Here is an 18,760-nt window from a genome sequence, read left to right as displayed (position 1 = left end):
ACCTGGCCGCGACGTTCAGAGCACCTAGCAGAGCCAGGCCCCGCCAGCTCGCAGTTGGGCTGGGGTCATCCCTGCCCTGAAAGGCCCGGCCCCCAGAAGCAGCCGGCTGCGGCCCCGAACTCACCTGCCGTCGCAGCCGCGCCTCCGCCGCCAGTCATTCAATCGCACCCTCCGCTGCGCAGCGCAGGACTGTGGGATCTGGCCATCGCGCCCCGCCTCCTCCCCTCGGCCGTCCAATCAGGAGACGCCTACGTCATGGGAGCGGAGGGCGTGGCCACGCGGGCAGTTCGTTTGAGGGGAGGGACTGGGCGGGCGTGGGGCGGGGCAAGGCGGGACTGGCGCTCTGACAGCACTGCGGCGCGCCGGAAGCAATCCTGGCCACAGCGCGGCGGAGTGGCGGCCGGGGCTGCGGGACCTGCGCCACCATGCCGGTCACCGGGAAGACTTTCCGTCGGCGCCGAGCCGACTCGGAGTCGGAGGAAGATGAGCAGGACTCAGAGGAGGTTCGGTGCGTTTGGGGCAGGGTTTCCAGAGGCCACGAAGAGAGAGACTGGGTTGGGGCACTCACTAGCCCCCAGGTCCCTTGCTGACATTATTATTAAGTGTGAGCCAGGGTTGTTGTCCCTTCTGCGGACAAAGAAATTGAGACTTCTGGGGGATGAGGCCGCCGCCCCGAGGCCGCAGGGTTGGTAGAGATGCCCCCGGGATGCGCAGTGGATCTGACTCCCGGTGGGTCTAGGCGAAGGCTCGCCCTCTGGACCACTGTTCTGGCAGCTCAGCAGCGTGAGGGGCAGGGATGCCCTCAAAGCTGCCTTTTGGCTCTGGGTTCCGCGGAGGGTCTCTTAGCTTGTGCATTGCCATTTTCTTTTTAGATTAAAACTAGAAGAGACCAGAGAGGTGCAAAACTTGAGGAAAAGGCCCAACGGGGTGAGGTGGGTACTGCGGGGACAGGGGAAGGGGGAGGAGGAAGCGGGGATGACGGACACACCCCCGCCCGGGTAGCTGTCACACATACTTCCACAGACATAGCCTCTTCTGTTGACACACCATACACCTTCTACTGCCTGAAGAGGGAACCAGCGTTCTTTACGGATGTTTAACCAGGACATGCCCTGAGCTGTGTGGTTTTGGGGTGGGTGTGCTCCAAGGGTACAGAAACAGGTCACTATCTCATGTTGTTATTGCATCCGATTGTGAAATGCACGTTGATCTTTAAGAGTTTGAAAATTTTAGAAAGGTATAATCAAGAAAATAAACAGCACCCATAATTCTGTCATCCCCGAGATAACCAGTGCTAACATTTAATATTCTTTCCAATTTGTTTCCCCTCTCTCTCATTCTTTGTTGTAGCAACTTTGTATTGTGAGAAACTTTATATATACTTATATTCCCTGCTATTCTCAACTCATTATGATATTGTGGGCATTCACCCAGATTGTGAAATATTTTTCAAAAATTTCCCCTTTTTTCTATCTCACAAGGATGACAGAATAATGATGGCCTTTTTTTTTTTTTTTTTTTTTTTTTGAGAGAGAGTCTCGCTTTGTTGCCCAGGCTAGAGTGAGTGCCGTGGTGTCAGTCTAGCTCACAGCAACCTCAACTCCTGGGCTCAAGCAATCCTGCTGCCTCAGCCTCCCGAGTAGCTGGGACTACAGGCATGTGCCACCATGCCCAGCTAATTTTTTTCTATATATATTAGTTGGCCAATTAATTTATTTTTATTTATAGTAGAGTCGGGGTCTTGCTCTTGCTCAGGCTGGTTTCAAACTCCTGACCTCGAGCAATCAGCCCATCTCAGCCTCCCAGAGTGCTAGGATTACAGGCGTGAGCCCCTGTGCCCAGCCATATGGCCTTTTTAATACTATTCCACTAGATGTATACACCATAATTTGTTAACAAATTCCCCATTTGGGGACATGTAGGTCAGTTTGTAAATTTTCACCATCAAATAAGGCTACAGTAGGTATTCTCTTACATTTGTCTTTAGCCGCATTTTCCCTGATGGTAAACTCTTAGAAATGAGATTTCTAGGCTGGGCGTGGTGGCTCACGCCTGTAATCTTAGCACTCTGGGAGGCCGAGACGGGCGGGATTGCTCGAGGTCAGGAGTTCAAAACCAGCCTAAGCGAGAGCAAGACCCTGTCTCTACTATAAATAGAAAGAAATTAATTGGCCAACTAATACATATAGAAAAAATTAGCTGGGCATAGTGGTGCATGCCTGTAGTCCCAGCTATTCAGGAGGCTGAGGCAGTAGGATGACTTGAGCCCAGGAGTTTGAGGTTGCTGTGAGCTAGGCTGACACCATGACACTCACTCTAGCCTGGGCAACAAAGTGAGACTCTGTCTCAAAAAAAAAAAAAAAAAAAAAAGATTTCTAGGCTAAGATAATGCCAAATGGCTTTGCAGGAAAATGTAGCACTTCACTCACTGCCATTGTGTCCCCCACCCCAACATCTGCAGTGCTTGTTGAGCCCCATTTTATTCTTCTGGGCTTTTCCAGCTGGCTTCTTGCTTACCTCTAATGTCCCACCTTGCACAAATGATGCAACCTACAAACCTCCTGAGTGTTCCCCACCTCTCTGAGTTGTGCCATTTTTCTCTCTCACTCCTTTTTGTTCGGTTTTGCTTAGTGCTGTGGCCCTGCTGGTGGGAGAGAAGGTACAAGAAGAGACCACGCTAGTGGTAAGTGACGAAGTCTTCTCTGGCAATTATGGAAGTCCTTCCTGTGGCTACTTTTCAGTTGGGTGATTGTGCTAAAAAAATTCCACTGCCATTTATATAGATACTTCCTCTAAGCTGTGTTTGTTTTCTGCAGGATGATCCCTTTCAAATGAAGACAGGTGGTATGGTGGATATGAAGAAACTGAAGGAAAGGGGCAAAGATAAGTAAGTGCAGAACAGGGTGAGACGAATACTCACCTTGTCCCTGCCTGGGTCTGTTTGCCCTCCGAGAGCTGGGCCTGCAGCAGCAGCGTTCATGGGCCATCTTGAAGTAGCCTTTGTGTTTTGCAAAGAGCATCTTACTGAAAAACAAACGACAAAAACTCTTTAAAATTTAGCTTAGAGCTGAGTAGAAAGACTCTGTCTGTAAAAGTACATTGTTTATTGTCTTACAACCCCACGTGTAAGTTTTGTATAAAAACACAATTACAAAGTTTAACAAATAAAAGTACAGTCAGTCCTCCATCTCCACTGGTACTTCATTTGTGGATTCAACCAAATGAAAATTGAAAATATTCAGAAAAAATAAAAACAACAATACAACAGTAAAAAAATAATACAAATTAAAGAGTACTGTGTAACAGTTACTTACATAACATTTACATTTTATTAGGTATTATAGGTAACCTGGAGATGATTTAAATGTTTACATAGGTTATATGCAAATATTGCACCAGTTTATAAAAGGAACTTGACTATCCACAGATTTTGGCTTCCTCTAGGAGTTCTAGAACAGATACCAAGAGACAGCTGTGTCCACTCATTCCTCAGAAGTATCAGGGGAGGCCAACAGTTTGCTTGCATACATTACTAGAGCTGCTTCTATTTACATATCATATATTTTCTCCCAGCCATAAACAGCATATTATAATTTTTGGTTGTGTCCTTGTTTTTTCCTTAGAAAATAAAACTCAGCCTCATTGAGTTGTGAATTGAAAGCTCTGCCTCATTCTCTCCCTTCAGGATCAGCGAAGAGGAAGACCTTCACCTGGGGACTTCATTTTCTGCAGAAACCAACCGAAGGGATGAGGATGCAGACATGTAAGTGTCAGTCTGTCTGTTTGTGAGTGATTGGAGCTGGGCTCATCAGATAGGTCTAAGATATTTAGTCACAGATGACATTTCTAGAATTTTCTAAAAGGTGTCAAAGTTGGTCCCTCTCTCCATTCCTCCCACACCTGAGAACTTTGAAAACCTCCTAAAAGTTCTTAAAAAGGGGCCAAGCATGGTGGTTCACACCTATAATCCCAGCCCTTTAGGAGGCTGAGGTGGGAGGATTGCCTGAGCCCAGGAGTCCAAGACCAGCCTGGGCAACATTTTTTAAGTTTTTTTTTTTTTTTTTTTTTTTTTTTTTTTGAGACAGAGTCTCGCTTTGTTGCCCAGGCTAGAGTGAGTGCCGTGGCGTCAGCCTAGCTCACAGCAACCTCAAACTCCTGGGCTCGAGCGATCCTTCTGCCTCAGCCTCCCGGGTAGTTGGGACTACAGGCATGCGCCACCATGCCCGGCTAATTTTTTCTATATATATTAGTTGGCCAATTAATTTCTTTCTATTTATAGTAGAGACGGGGTCTCGCTCTTGCTCAGGCTGGTTTTGAACTCCTGACCTTGAGCAATCCGCCCGCCTCGGCCTCCCAAGAGCTAGGATTACAGGCGTGAGCCACAGCGCCCGGCCATTTTTTAAGTTTTTTAAAAGAGTAGTTCTTGGGATTTTAGATTCCATGGCTAGTAATATTTCCCCAAACATTGCAGGAGTAAACATGGACTTGCCCACTTGTTATTGTGCCAACAAGGCTGTTAAACAACTACCATCGCTTAGTGGCTTACGCCTATAATCCTAGCACTCCGGGAGGCTGAGGCAGGCAGATAGTTTGAGCTCAGGAGTTCAAGACTAGCCTGAGCAAGAGCGAGACCCCGTCTCTACCAAAAATAGAAAAATTTAGCCAGGCATGGTGGCACATGCCTGTAGTCCCAGCTACTCAAGAGGCTGAGGCAGAAGGATTGTTTGAGCCCAGGAGTTTGAGGTTGCTGTGAGCTAGGCTGATGCTACAGTACTCTAGCTCGGGCAACAAAGTGAGACTCTGTCTCAAAAAAAAAAAAAAAAACCAAAAAACCGGCCGGGCGCAGTGGCTCACACCTAGAATCCTAGCACTCTGGGAGTCCGAGGAGGGAGGATTGCTTGAGGTCAGGAGTTCGAAACCAGCCTCAGCAAGAGCAAGACCCCATCTCTACTATAAATAGAAAGAAATTAATTGGCCAACTGATAGATATAGAAAAATTTAGCCGGGCATGGTGGCGCATGTCTGTAGTCCCAGCTACTCGGGAGGCTGAGACAGCAGGATTGCTTCAGCCCAGGAGTTTGAGGTTGCTGTGAGCCAAGCTGACGCCACGGCATTCACTCTAGTCTAGGCAACAAAGCAAGACTCTGTCTCAAAAAAAAAAACCTACCATCTTTCTGTTTTCAAAGAAGCTTATATGTGATAACACCAATAGATTAGTAGGACATAATCTTATAATGTATGTTGGTGTTTTAAATTGAAAATTTCTGACTTAATGAAAAAACTTAAGTTGTTTTTATTTTTCTCATTTCTCCATGGACTGTCACCTGTCTATGGGCTAGTGTGGGGACCACTAATTTAGAAGAGCTAATTTGTGAGCTTCCTGTTCCTCTCTGAGACCTGCGGGTTTCTTATTTCAGGATGAAGTACATCGAGACAGAGCTAAAGAAGAGGAAAGGGATCGTGGAACATGAGGAGCAGAAAGTCAAGCCGAAGAATGCAGAGGACTGTCTTTATGAACTTCCAGAAAACATTCGTGTTTCCTCGGCAAAGAAGACTGAGGAGATGCTTTCCAACCAGATGCTGAGTGGCATCCCTGAGGTGGACCTCGGCATTGAGTATGTTTCAGACCCCCCAGGAAGAAGGAAGAGCTCTCTGCTTTCCAGTTAAAAGCTATGGAGACATGGTTTCTTACCTGTGTCCTTGGGAACCTACAAATAAAAACTAGACTCTCTGGCAGACTGTCGCCAGGAGTTACTCTGAAAGCTCGGTCAGAGGAGTTGAAGAGACTTAGGGGACCCTGACCACTGAAAGCAAAACTGTCTCTTTAGCCTTTGTTCACAGGTGTTTAGTTATTCTAATCAGGCCCTTTATTCTGTTTTCTTCTAGCAGGAGTCATGTTAAAGGCTCACCCATCCCTCCCCGCATGATCTTCCTTTCATTTAACTACAAAACATCTGTAAAGGGGGTTGTCATGTGAGAAATACTATGGTTAGAATCATCTTTGGGTACAGTAGAAAGTTGGGAGACTTCTGGGTTCCCTCTTTTCTCACTAGCTTTAAGCTTTACGGCCGGGTGTGGTGGCTCACGCCTGTAATCCTAGCACTCTAGGAGACCCAGCAGGTGGATTGCTCAAGGTCAGGAGTTCGAGGCCAGCCTGACCAAGAGCGAGACCCTGTCTCTACTAAAAATAGAAAGAAATGAATTGGCCAACTAAAGATATATAGAAAAAAATTAGCCAGACATGGTGGTGCATGCTGTAGTCCCAGCTACTTGGGAGGCAGAAGGATCGTTTGAGCCCAGGAGTTTGAGGTTGCTGTAAGCTAGGCTGACGCTAGCCCAGGCAGCAGAGTAAGACTCTGTCTCAAAAAAAAAAAAGCCTTAGACAGTTCCCTTTACTTCTCTGAGGCTTCATTTCCTCTTGATCAGGAGAGGAAAAAAACTCCAGTTCTTAAATGGCTATGAGAGTGCCTTAAGAATGCAACTCCAAGGGTGCTTGGTAAATTGCAGAGAGCTGTGCCTTAGGACAGATGCTTTCCTTATGCAGCGGTGGGCTGTCAGCCTCACCACTCAGTTCCATGTGAGTACTAAAGATGCTGTGACCTAATATGTGGTGTGGTTTCTTTCTCCTCATAGTGCTAAAATAAAAAATATCATTTCCACGGAGGATGCCAAGGCCCGTCTGCTGGCGGAGCAGCAAAACAAGAAGAAAGACAGCGAGACATCCTTTGTGCCCACCAACATGGCAGTGAACTACGTGCAGCACAACCGCTGTAAGTGTCTCAGGAATGCAGCCCCACCCTTCTTCCCCTGTTTGGATTGAGGTCCCCAGGAACCCCATATTCTGTCTGATGTGTCCTCTGGTCTCTCTTGATCTAGTTTATCATGAGGAGCTCAACGCTCCCATACGGAGAAACAAAGAAGAGCCCAAAGCCCGACCTTTGCGAGTGGGTGACACAGAGAAGCCAGAGCCTGAGCGTGAGTATGCCTGAGGCTTCCGGGCTGCCCAGAGTGGTCAGTGCTCTGGGGCCCATGGAGGCAGGCTCGGGCTGGGCAGGGTGGAGCTTGAGCTTTGAAGTCAGGACATCTGGGTTCTAGGCCAAGCTCTAGACCCTGACCGTGTGCCTTCCCTTTCCAAGCCTTAGTTTCTTCATCTATAAAATGGGGGATAGTAATAGAACCTACCTCTTGGGGTTGCCCTGAGGATCCACTGGGCTATCAAACACAGCAGAGACCCAAGAAGTTAAAAGTTTTCAATAAACAGAAATAAATTTAAAGTTACTCATAAATAAGAGGTATTTACTGAGGCCGTACTGTGTTCTTGTGCACTGGGTTGGGCACAGGGGTCCTATGGGAAACAAGATAGGGATGGTCCTTGCCTGAGTGCAGTAGAGGCTAGCGGTGGGTTCCAGCAGGCCAACAGCCTTTGCTGTTCTTTTCTTTCTCAGGGTCCCCTCCTAACCGCAAGCGCCCTGCTAATGAGAAGGCCACTGACGACTATCACTATGAAAAGTTCAAGAAGATGAACAGGCGGTACTGAGACATGCAGACTGGGATGTAAATAGCGCCTTTGTCTCCCTCCCTTTCAGGAAAGGCTTCCTGGACAGAAGCCTGCTCATTTGCTACCAGGCAGTTCCAAAAACAGACTCTAATTGGTCTGGCTGCTTACCTGCTGGATTTCCCAAGCACTAAATTTGTAACTTTTAAACAAAACAGTGTGTAGTTTTCCTATTTGGGGGCAAAGTGTATGGCGAGAATTATTAAAACTTGTTTGTAAATATGTTGATTTTTCTCTTAATATTCTGAGTTAGGAGGAAACAACTATGTGTACATAGTGTGATAATACCCTTTAGATAGTGCTTTTCTTATTATATATACAATCATGTCTTTCACTTTCGCATATTTGAAATGGGGGTCAAAAATGCATCGTTGGCCAGGCATGGTGGCTCACACCTGTAATCCTAGCATTCTGGGAGGCCTAGGCAGGCGGATCACTCAAGGTCGGGAGTTCGAAACCAGCCTGAGCAAGAGCGAGACCCCATCTCTACTAAAAATAGGAAGAATTTTTTTTTTGAGACAGAGTCTTGTTTTGTTGCCCAGGCTAGAGTGAGTGCCATGGCGTCAGCCTAACTCACAGCGACCTCAAACTCCTGGGCTCAAGCGATCCTGCTGCCTCAGCCTCCTGAGTAGCTGGGACTACAGGCATGCACCACCATGCCCGGCTAATTTTTTTTTCTATATTTCTTTCTATTTATAGTAGAGATGGGGGTCTCGCTCTTGCTCAGGCTGGTTTCGAACTCCTGACCTCGAGTAATCCTCCCGCCTCGGCCTCCCAGAGTGCTAGAATTATAGGCATGAGCCACTGCGCCCGGCCTAAAATAGAAAGAAATTAATTGGCCAACTAAAAATATATAGAAAAAATTAGCCGGGCATGATGGTGCATGCCTGTAGTCCCAGGTACTCAGGAGGCTGAGGCAGAAGGATTGTTTGAGCTCAGGAGTTTGAGGTTGCCATGAGCTAGGCTGATGCCACAGCACTCTAGCCTGGACAACAGAGTAAGACTCTGTCTCAAAAAAAAAAATTTCAGACAGGCATTTGAAAAAAAAAATGCATCCTTGATTATTTAGGGTGGGTCCAGCTGATGCCAAAAACACATCTAGGATGGGATCAATGGGATACTGTTTTTTTCTGATTTTTACACAATTACCTGTTTCTTTTTTTTTCTTTTTATTTTTTTGAGACAGTCTCACTTTGTTGCCCCAGCTAGACTGCCATGGCGTCAGCCTAGCTCACAGCAACCTCAGACTCCTGGGCTCAAGCAATGCTTCTGCCTCAGCCTCCCGAGTAGCTGGGACTACAGGCATGCACCACCATGCCCGGCTAATTTTTTCTATTTTTGGTAGAGACAGGGTCTCACTCTTGCTCAGGCTGGTCTCAAACTCCTGAGTTCAAACGATCCACCTGCCTTGGCCTCCCAGAGTGCTAGGATTACAGGCGTGAGCCACTATGCCTGGCGAAGTTACCTGTTTAAAAAAGTAAGCAAACGCTATATTTCTTACCACCTGTAGAATTTAATTATTAAATATGAGATGAATCGAACCTTAGTGTTTGTATTGTGTTTCCTTATACCAACATCAGATGATGTTTTCAAAGCCCAGAGTTTGGTTAGCTCAAATGTAAAACTGAATTACTGAAAGAGCTTTTCTCATTAAGTTCAAAAGTCATAGACATGCTCCAACCTGCTGGCTGTCAAGTCCAATTCATTTTTCCTGAGGCATTCACATGGGCTGGGATGAGGAAAGAGCAGGTCGTTTCACTTCTGGGCTGACTTACAGCAGGTATTGTGGTTAGAGAGGATTGGCTCTGAAGTCACGTCTGAGTCTTGCTCACAACTGTATACTTGGACGAATCCCTTTTCTTCTTAACCTCAGTTTTCTCATCTGTAAAATGAAATATCTTTGTTTCTAGATGCGCAGAGTGTAAGCTTACATTTTACTAGAATGTAAGCTCAGTGAAGGCAAGAACCAGGTGCACCTCGATTTTTCTTTGAGTCCCCAGGCCATAGCACGGAACGACACATATGCGACCCTCAAAGCTGCGGATGAATGGATGTCCCTATATGCAGCATTTGGCTTGTAATAGCTGTGTAAAGCTCTTTTAATACACAGTGTGAAAAAGTAGAGCGTTAAAAATGTTTCCAGAATATTTCAACACATATTTATTAGGTTCCCCCCCCACAACATGCAAGGGTAACCGCGATGAATTTTTTTAAAAAAATAGTAGTATTGGATTATTACCCAAAGTATAAAGTAAATAACCATGGATCCATACTGATATAAATGGTTTAATAAATAAATATAAATGGAGGAGAAGAGACAAATAAGAGTACAGTATGGAAAAGAGGGGTGGGGAAAAGAGTAACTTTACAGTGGAGAAAGGTGACAAATACTACTTCAGTCCAGTGACCAAGGTAAACATTGGCAGTGCTAAGTCATGTTGATAATGCCTACACTTGGTAAAACAGCACTTTCCCTCTGTGATCGTCTCTCCAAAAACCCATAGTCCTAGTCTAATCCTGAGAAAAATGCCAAACCAGATCCAATAGAGGGGCATCCTGTAAAAGATTTGACCAGTACTCCTCAAACTATCCAAGTCATGAAAAATAAAAAAAGTCTGAGAACCTGTCACAATCTAGAGTCGTCTAAAGAGACATGACAACTAAATGTAATGCGGTATCCTGGATGGAAACCTGGAGCAGAAAATGACATTAAGTAAGGAAATCTGAATAAACTATGCACTTTAGTTAATAATGATATAGCAACAGTGTTCCATTAATTTTAACAAATGTAGCATACTAATGTATAATAAGATTTTAGTAATGGGGAAACCGTGCGGAGGGGGGGGTGGTATACAGGAACTGTCTGTACTATTCTCAAATTTTCTGTAAATCCAAAACTCTTCTTTAAAAAAACTATTATTAAAAAAAAAAAACAAAAACCCGTGGCCAACAGGGCTTCTGAGAACTGACAATCTGGAAAGGGCTCTGCCAGGAACAAAGATGGCGGCCTCTGACGTTTAACAATGACCGGCCCTAAACAAAGATGGCCTCCGTGACGGAAGGAACCGGAAGCGCGAGCCTGGGGATAGCGCGGGTGCGCGGTGAGCGCGAGAGCGCGCAGGGTGGCGCGGTTCCGGGCATGAAGCTGGGCCGGGCCGTGCTGGGCCTGCTGCTGCTGGCGCCTTTGGTGGTGCGGGCGGTGGAGCCCATCAGCCTGGGCCTGGCCCTGGCCGGCGTCCTCACCGGCTACGGCTACATCTACCCGCGCCTCTTCTGCCTCTTCACCGAGTGCTGCAGCCAGAAGCCGAGCCTCAGCCGGGAGGGTAGGTTGGGGCTGGGGCAGGGGCTGGCAGGAGGGCCGGGCTGGGGTGGGGAGCGAGGTCCCAGGAGCGCCGGGCTGGGCAGAGCCCCGCCCGGAGGGAGCCGGACCCAGGAAGCCGAGCGGCTGGGGCTGCTGGATGAGGCCTGGCTTCTTGGCCACGAGCGCACACAGGCCGGACTTTGGTCGGAGGCCTGGGGAGACGAGCTGCAGGTTGGGCTTCTCCACGCAGAAGGGGGAGGGGGCCGGTTCTAAACTTCCTCTGGAGACAGCTCAGGCACCTTCCTAGCTGGAGACAGGAAGGATGGTGGGGACCCTTCCGGAGCAGAGCGGAGGTGGTCAAGATGCGCCCTGTCCCTGCCCTGCCTTGGGGTGGGAGGAGCCACGCAGGGGTTCGGGGTGCAAACTGCAGGCTGCTGCGGTGGAGCCTGGGACCTTTTCAGGATCCGGGCAAGGGGCAGGGTTTTAGAACAGGCGGGACCAGCAAAGGGAGGCCTCCCTGGACCAGGGTTCCCCTTTGGGCCAAGTGCTTACAGCCCACCACACCCCAGCATTTCACAAGGTGCATGAAGAGGGCTTACTTGGTTTTGCTGGTTTTCCCAAGGGCCTGTAAATGTGGCTAAGTTTTGCCAGCTGTTTCTTTTCTCTCCTGACTGGCTTTGTCTTTCCCAGCGCTGCAGAAGGATCTGGACAGGAAGCTCTTTGGACAGCATCTTGCAAAGAAAATCATCTTAAATGCTGTGTCTGGTTTCATAAACAACCCGAAGCCCAAGAAACCTCTCACCCTCTCCCTACATGGGTGGACAGGCACTGGCAAAAATTTTGTCAGCAAGATCATCGCAGAGAATATTTATGAGGGTGGTCTGAAGAGTGACTATGTCCACCTGTTTGTGGCCACGCTGCACTTTCCACATGCTTCGAACATCACCCTGTACAAGGCAAGGGCAGACATTTGGAATCCTTCCTGGACGACGCCAGGTTTGAGGTTCCTTTGCTGTGGGATGATGGGATCTGGGAATTCCATGTTGAAATGAGTGAACCCTGGAAATGGCTCCACGTGTCAGTTCCTCTTTGAAAGGTGGGGAGGTGAAGTTACAGAGGGTTTAGATGCACAGAGCAATCACACCATCAAAACTCTGTGGAGGCTTCTGAAAATAGGCCCAGTGATACTCAGTTGAGTTAGTGGGGTCATAGAATTTTAGATATGGACATAATCCAGATTAAAGATCATCAAATCTTACTCATTTTGTGAAAGAGAAAACACTTCTATAGAGGCCTAAATTCGTTTATTGTAACTGTTGCAAACTGCTTTGACAGTTTAACTCACGGGTTAATAGCCTGGGCTTTGGTGGCGGACACACCTGGATTTGAGTCCTAACTCCCACCTAGCAGCTTTATAGTCATGGGAAAGTTGCCTGATCTGAGACTCCCATTCTTCATTACAAATTGTTGCTTGTGAGAATTCAGTGAGCTCTGTCAGTCAAGCATGTAACATGGTGCCTGGCACATAAATGTTCAAATACATTAATTGTTGCCTTTTAGGATCTGTGTAACAGATCAAGATGAGTTGGTTGTCCTAGTTAGGATTGTGGCTCCACTAATTTAATAACTGTGTGACTTTGGGCAAGTTACTTAACCTCTCTGTGCCTCAATTTCCTCATCTATAAAAGAGGGTACACAATAGTAACTAACTTGATGGGTTTGGGGAGGTCACAGTAAAATGTTATATGAACAGTGCTTAGATGACATGTTCTCTGCTATTGCATGTAAAGCAGGGTAGCAGAGTTGGAAAACTTTGGCTGTTGGAGCCCAGTTGGTGTGAGTGAATCCTTGTGTAAACAATGACTCACCTCATGGCCTCAGCAACCACTTCAGCTCTCCTGAGGTTCCTCTGTAAATCCAGGCTAGTCCGTACCTACAGAGCAAAATTACTGCTTATATTAGATACACACCAAGAACATTGTAACCATGTGCTGTAGTAGCCAAGTAAAAACCAAAATAATAGTAGGTCAAGACCTACGATGTAACTTCCACAGTCTTAGAAAACAAATAGCTGATTTCCCTACTTCACTGTGAAGGTAAAAAAATATATATAGATTAAATAGATTTTCCATTTTCTGATTAAAAGGCTTCCAAAAGTCTTTTCTCCTTACCTTGACTGCTTAGTATTATAAGAAATACCTAAATATGTTCTTATGCCCAAGGACAGGAAAAGAAAAACATATCTGTTCGTGGGGAATATTTCTGGTTAGACAAATTTATTTCAGAAACCTCCAGGCATTTTCCAGGTACTCAAGTGTCACCTCACCAGGCTCATCCCAAAGCATCTGAGCTTGAGTGAGCCTTCGTTCACTACTTTTCCCAGCTGAGAGGTGGAGCACCTGTTCCAGGCTGTTCTGTGGATTGAATGAGAGTGGGTCACTTGGCCCTGCCTCTTCCAAGAAGACCGGTGTACACAGGATATGTGTTAACATTGCCATTTTGATGAAAAAGGCCAGCAGCTCTGGCATAGCATCTATGTGGTATCTCCCAGCACAGGAATTATAATCTAAGTGTGGGGCTTTGGAATCAGGCAGGGCTGGATTCAGATCCCAGCTCTGCCACATACTAATTTTATAATCCTGGGAAAGTCGAGTAAGCTCTCTCTGCCTCATTTTCCCCATCTGTAAAACAGCATCCTAATGCCCACATATAGTTATTAGAGACAGAAGAGCTTGTGCATGTGAAGTTTTGAGCACTGAGCACCCAGCACTCTAAGTGCAGCCATCGTATTTAGTGGTAGCAAGAGTTGTTTCGACGGCCCCTGCTGAGAACTTTTGTGTTGGCTTTCCCCTTATAATTCAGGATCAGTTACAGTTGTGGATTCGAGGCAACGTGAGTGGCTGTGCGAGGTCCATCTTCATATTTGATGAAATGGATAAGATGCATGCAGGCCTCATAGATGCCATCAAGCCTTTCCTAGACTATTACGACCTGGTGGATGGGGTCTCCTACCAGAAAGCCATCTTCATATTTCTCAGGTAAGCTCAGGGTAGGACATGATTGAAGGGCTCTGAGGCTGAGGCTCCAGGAGAAAACCCAGTCCTTACTCCCGGGAACTGTCTTGCAGCAATGCTGGAGCAGAAAGGATCACAGACGTGGCTTTGGATTTCTGGAGGAGTGGCAAGCAGAGGGAAGAAATCAAGCTCAAGGACATTGAGCATGCCTTGTCTGTGTCGGTCTTCAATAATAAGAACAGTAAGTAGGGCCACCTGCTACTCAACCCCATCTTGTTCATAATCCTGCGCCCTAAGTGTTAACACGTCAGTGTCACTGTCACCGTCACCATCACCTGGCAGCTGAGTAGAAATGCAAGTTCTCAGTCTCTTTCTGAGTCAGAATTCCTGAAGGGATTCTATGCTAACAAACTCCAGGTGGTTTTATGAACACTAAAGTTTCAGAAGCACTGGTTTAAATAGAAGGAGATCACGGTGGCTTATGCCTGTAATCCCAGTACTTTGGGAGGCCAAGGCAGGAGGATTTCTTGAGGCTGGGAGTTTAAGGCTAGCCTGGGCAAAATAGCAAGACCCTGGCTCCATAATAAAAAAATTTAATCTGGCCATGGTGGCTCACACCTGTAATCCTAGCATTTTGGGAGGTTAAGGATCACCTGAGTCAGAAGTTCAAGACTAGCCTGAGCAAGATAGCAAGACCCTGTCTCTACAAAAAATTTAAAAATTAGTTAGGCATGGTAATACACACCTATAGTCTCAAAGTTAATTGGGAGGCTGAGGTAGGAGGATCACTTGAGCCCAGGAGTTTGAGGTTGCAGTGAGCTATGGTCACACCAGTGCCCTCATGCCTGAGCCACAAAATGAGAACCTGTCTCAAAACAAAAAAACGTAAATAGAGGAAAATTGTTCATCATCAAGATCTTGAAAATTAGTTCCTCCATTTTCTTCAGCTAAATGACTTTCTTTGTAGAAGAAAAGTAGGTAGTTGAACAAGGAAGGCTGCTGTGGACAGCTCATTGGAGGAGATATCCTGTTAGGTCCCTCCCTTTCTTGCATTGCCCAAGAACAATAGCCAAACGAGGCTGGACGCCGTGTGAAGCACTCTCCCTGCGTGTGTCTTGTAACCGTTACGGTAACCTGGCAGGGGAGAAACTGATATGGGAGATGTAGCAGCCGGCCCAGGGCCATTCAGTTGGTAGTTGTCTCTGATTCTAGAACCTGAGCTTTTAAACTTTTAGCTCACCGCTTCTCCAGTGAAGGTCACAGGCTTTTGACCTTGAACCCTGGGAGGTGGAAAGCCATTGTGAGGGAGGCTGACTCTCACTGGCCAAAACCTGGGGGTCGGGCAGGCTGGCTTGTGCACACCTTTGCTCAGGTTCCTGAGGTGGCAAAACAAAAGGTCTCATTTAAAACAGACTCACCAAGAAATTCATGCTAGAGTCAAGTGAACAGTGTGGGGTATTTTATGTAACCTTGTGCAATATGTTGAATAGTTTCTCAGCAAGCCAAAAATACAAACATGAAACAGAAACCTTAGCCCAATACTGTGGCAGGTGAGGCCAGGTGCCTGTAACTCACATTGTGGGAGGTTGCAAAGTGACTGAAGAGCACAAGCTTGCGAACTGGGCAGGCCTGGCTCAGCAGCTCCCTGACTGAGGCCTCAGGCCTCAATGGCTGAACATTCGTGCAACAAATATCTATTGAGCATCGATGGGGTGTCAGGGCTGGGGACACAGCAGTGCACAAAAACAGAAATTCTTGCCCTTGTAGAGCTTACGTCCTGGTACAAGGGCCCTGAGGTGGGCATGTGCTGGGGGTCCCTGTGGCTGGTCCAGGATGAACAGGAGAGGAACGGGAGGTGAGATAAGAGGCCAGACTTGGGGTGGGTGCAGGTCGTGGAGAGCCTGGGGGCTGTGGTGAGCCAGGGGTTGTATTCAGGTGGGAGAGCGAGCCCTGGAGGGTTCTGAGCAGGCAGCGACACGGTCTGACGGGGGGGCCTTGCTGGCTGCCGGGTGGAGAGTAGACTGAAGGGAGCCCGGCGTGGCATTGGTGGGTGTTGAGAAAGTGGATTCTGGCTGTGTTTTAAATGTAGAAACGAGAGGATTTCCTGCAGGATCGTGTGTGGGAACGAGACAGAGGAACAAGGCTTGAGCAACCAGGAGGGGCACTGCCACTTCAGGAAACGGAGGGCAGGATGGGCATGTTTGGGGACAGGCGTGTTCAGTGAGGATGACGTGTTGGGGGCATCTAAGCAGGGATGTGGAGCAGGTGATTGGACCTTCAGGGAGCAATTCAGGCTGAGGGGACAAATTTGGGAGTCAGCAGCAGATGGTTTTTAAAGCCTCAAGTCTGAGGTCCCTTGTCTTGCTGGAACACTCCGGCCCAGCCACCCCATGGCCGGGCCCTCCTCATTCAGGCTCTGCTCAGAGGCAGCCCCTCAGCCAGCGCTGGCCCGACCTCCCAGCCCTTGTTCTTCTGTCCTTGCCTGTCCGCTTCACGGCGTTCACTGCCTGCGAGCGTCTCCTCACCTAGAATGGTAAGCCCACGAGGGCAGTGTCCAGGCCCAAGGCCACCTAGCACAGAGTAGGCCTTTGAGCACCAGTTGTGAGCAAAGCACCGTAGCAGATGACAAGCATAAACCCCAGGCATCAAGGAGCTCGCGTTAGAGACCTGAGTTGCAGAATTAAATGGCAAAGTGGAAGGGAAACGTGTCACGTGAAGACACATTGTGGGCTCAGAGGTGACCCATTGGGTGCCATGTTGTCTCAGGGAGGAGCAGGTCCTGGCTCAAGAGTTCCAGAAACCAGGAATTGTGGGCCGGGCAGGTGCAAAGCCAGGCCTCACCTGGAGTGGGGATACATGGCAGAGTGCACACCCTGTGCTGAGCCGTGGTGTCATCTTCACACACCTCACTCTCAGGTCTGCTGTGGGTCCCACAGATGCCCTGCAGGGGAGTTTCTAGCACGAAGGGGCGTGGCTGGCAGAGGCCCTCCCTGGGAGCTTTTCTCACTTTTCACTCTCTTGAGGCTCTGCCAGCTCGTGAATCTGTGTCCTTCCCCACCCCGCCTCTGCTGTGACCCTCCCCACCTGCCATCGCTAAGGCACACCTTGGGAGGCTCTCCCGAGCCCACAGTGTAAAGGTGTCCCTTTCCACTCTGTTGAGTCACCCTGCCCTTTGCCGTCACAGGGGTGTCAAAACATGTAGATGTTTGTTAGTGAGGTCCCCTGGCAACATTGCCTTCCCCAGGTGCCCCCCTGGGCCAGGTGCACTGCTCTACCTCCAGGGCCCCAGCCCAGCCTGGGGCAGAGCGCACACCTAGTAGACTACTGGGTGGGTGACACCCAGATGTGTGGTGGGTGGGGTGGTGCCCAGTAGGTGACCCTGCAGATGTGTGGATGGACGTGCCTGACCAGCACCTTTTCTCTCTCCCCAGGTGGCTTCTGGCACAGCAGCTTAATTGACCGGAACCTCATCGATTATTTTGTCCCCTTCCTCCCGCTGGAATACAAGCACCTGAAGATGTGCATCCGCGTTGAAATGCAGTCCCGCGGCTATGAAATTGACGAGGACATTGTAAGCAGAGTGGCTGAGGAGATGACATTTTTCCCCAAAGAGGAGAGAGTTTTCTCTGATAAAGGCTGCAAAACTGTGTTCACCAAGTTAGATTATTATTACGATGACTGACAGGAGTCACTGCTTCGAGTTGAAGAGACAACACTCAGTCCTTCCCGACGCCTCCCCGGCTCCTGTCCCTGGGAGAGGAATAAGAGGGGTGTGCCCTGCATTACGTGGCAGAGCTACTCCTGGCCGTTGTTTTCACCTGGAGCCCACAGGCCATCCCACCTTGGGACCACGGGCAGGACACGAAGCCTCCAGAGCTGGACAGAGCTGGATCCCGGCAGACCCATTCCAGGGCTTGTGATTTTTAAAAAATTATGTTTTAATTTCAGGTGTTTCTGTTTCAAGGAGGGACAAGTAAGTTTTATTGAAAATGTGATACCTTTATTTAAAATGGTTTTTAACATGAGAAACTTCTCAGATTCTAAGTAATTGGCTTTGGGTGTTTTTTGTGTTCCTGTCATTATAACACACACTGTGATACCTTTACTGCAAAAAAGCCCAAGCACGAGTCGCCAGCGTGGATTCTGTAGGACAGCATTCCTGGGGACAAGGCTGGAGCACTGGCCATACCTGCCACAGGGTGACCAGGGGCAGCACGGTGTTTGGACAAAGGGACAAGAGGACATGTTCAGCACCACAGATGAACCTGCAATGTCCTTTCCAAGGGACTGGTCTCGGCAATGCTGTGAGTGTTTGTTAGAACCAGAGTCTTGGCAGAAAAGTATTTCCAGCTTGTCACTTGCCAGTGCTCAGCTTTGCAAGAGCAGGCCCGTCTCCACTTTCCCTTCCCAGGTGAGCCATGAACTGTGTACCTCCTCTGCTGGATTCAAATCATCACGAGGTGATTTTGCTGTATTAAAACATTTTTCTTCATTTATCACTGGTTTTTGTTACGTTGAATCAGGACCCCCTCCCAAACCTAGGAAAGCTTAGCTGACCCTTCTGAGAACAGTGTTTTCATTTACAAATGCAAACAGATACCATTTTGCAATAAAATTTTGTGTGCGAAACTTGTGAATGCACTTTTTAAGGGGGAGAGATCCCCCCACGCACGCCCTGTGAGCTCAAGCTGTGATGAGGCCCGAGCAGGTGTTCAGGTCGGAATGAAACAAAGTCTCTTGCAGGACTCTGAGGACCCTAGCATAGCTCTGGCCCCTCGCCCAGCTGCACGGGAATGGCACTCTTGTTACCAGGGCTCATGGGGATGCCTGCTGTGGCGTTCAAGTCCAGCTGAGATGCCAGGAGCATGGAGCTGTAGGAGACTAAACCTA

The 18,760-nt window shown here is 48.1% G+C and overlaps 3 protein-coding genes across 5 annotated transcripts in view; 2 read left to right on the top strand and 1 right to left on the bottom strand.

The window, feature by feature from the left end:
- USP20 (ubiquitin specific peptidase 20) overlaps positions 1-219 on the bottom strand; it is a 40,363-nt gene extending 40,144 nt beyond the window's left edge. For 2 of the 3 annotated variants that reach the window (XR_012922149.1, XM_076009118.1), the window contains exon 1: positions 125-206. The gene's annotated coding sequence lies outside the window, so the exon portion shown is untranslated. Of the gene's footprint in view, positions 1-124 lie in introns of all 3 variants that reach the window. The other variant, XM_076009120.1, reaches the window with a different exon arrangement.
- A 126-nt stretch (positions 220-345) lies between these two features.
- C12H9orf78 (chromosome 12 C9orf78 homolog) lies at positions 346-7,781 on the top strand. The gene is made up of 9 exons (XM_012772229.2): positions 346-508; positions 873-932; positions 2,632-2,683; positions 2,817-2,887; positions 3,686-3,763; positions 5,418-5,615; positions 6,634-6,770; positions 6,877-6,975; positions 7,446-7,781. The coding sequence occupies exons 1-9, from the start codon at positions 426-428 to the stop codon at positions 7,535-7,537; spliced, it is 870 nt and encodes a 289-aa protein (XP_012627683.1). The 5' UTR covers positions 346-425; the 3' UTR covers positions 7,538-7,781.
- A 2,855-nt stretch (positions 7,782-10,636) lies between these two features.
- TOR1A (torsin family 1 member A) lies at positions 10,637-18,499 on the top strand. Its single transcript, XM_012772228.3, has 5 exons — positions 10,637-10,878; positions 11,547-11,812; positions 13,719-13,894; positions 13,984-14,111; positions 17,302-18,499. The coding sequence occupies exons 1-5, from the start codon at positions 10,695-10,697 to the stop codon at positions 17,550-17,552; spliced, it is 1,005 nt and encodes a 334-aa protein (XP_012627682.2). The 5' UTR covers positions 10,637-10,694; the 3' UTR covers positions 17,553-18,499.
- The last annotated feature ends 261 nt before the right edge of the window (positions 18,500-18,760 follow it).

The sequence above is a fragment of the Microcebus murinus genome, chromosome 12, assembly GCF_040939455.1.
Source record: "Microcebus murinus isolate Inina chromosome 12, M.murinus_Inina_mat1.0, whole genome shotgun sequence".
In the NCBI taxonomy this organism is placed as follows: domain Eukaryota; kingdom Metazoa; phylum Chordata; class Mammalia; order Primates; family Cheirogaleidae; genus Microcebus; species Microcebus murinus.
Note: the sequence above shows the minus strand (reverse complement) of the source record. Positions and strands in the feature narration are given on the sequence as shown.

Excerpts from the sequence above, each read along its gene's own strand:
- C12H9orf78 (XM_012772229.2), top strand. The coding sequence starts at position 426 with ATGCCGGTCACCGGGAAGACTTTCCGTCGGCGCCGAGCCGACTCGGAG. Across the intron at positions 2,888-3,685 it reads AAGGAAAGGGGCAAAGATAA|GATCAGCGAAGAGGAAGACC; the intron begins GTAAGTGCAGAA and ends CTCTCCCTTCAG. Across the intron at positions 6,771-6,876 it reads CTACGTGCAGCACAACCGCT|TTTATCATGAGGAGCTCAAC; the intron begins GTAAGTGTCTCA and ends CTCTTGATCTAG.
- TOR1A (XM_012772228.3), top strand. The coding sequence starts at position 10,695 with ATGAAGCTGGGCCGGGCCGTGCTGGGCCTGCTGCTGCTGGCGCCTTTG. Across the intron at positions 10,879-11,546 it reads GCCGAGCCTCAGCCGGGAGG|CGCTGCAGAAGGATCTGGAC; the intron begins GTAGGTTGGGGC and ends TGTCTTTCCCAG. Across the intron at positions 13,895-13,983 it reads GCCATCTTCATATTTCTCAG|CAATGCTGGAGCAGAAAGGA; the intron begins GTAAGCTCAGGG and ends ACTGTCTTGCAG.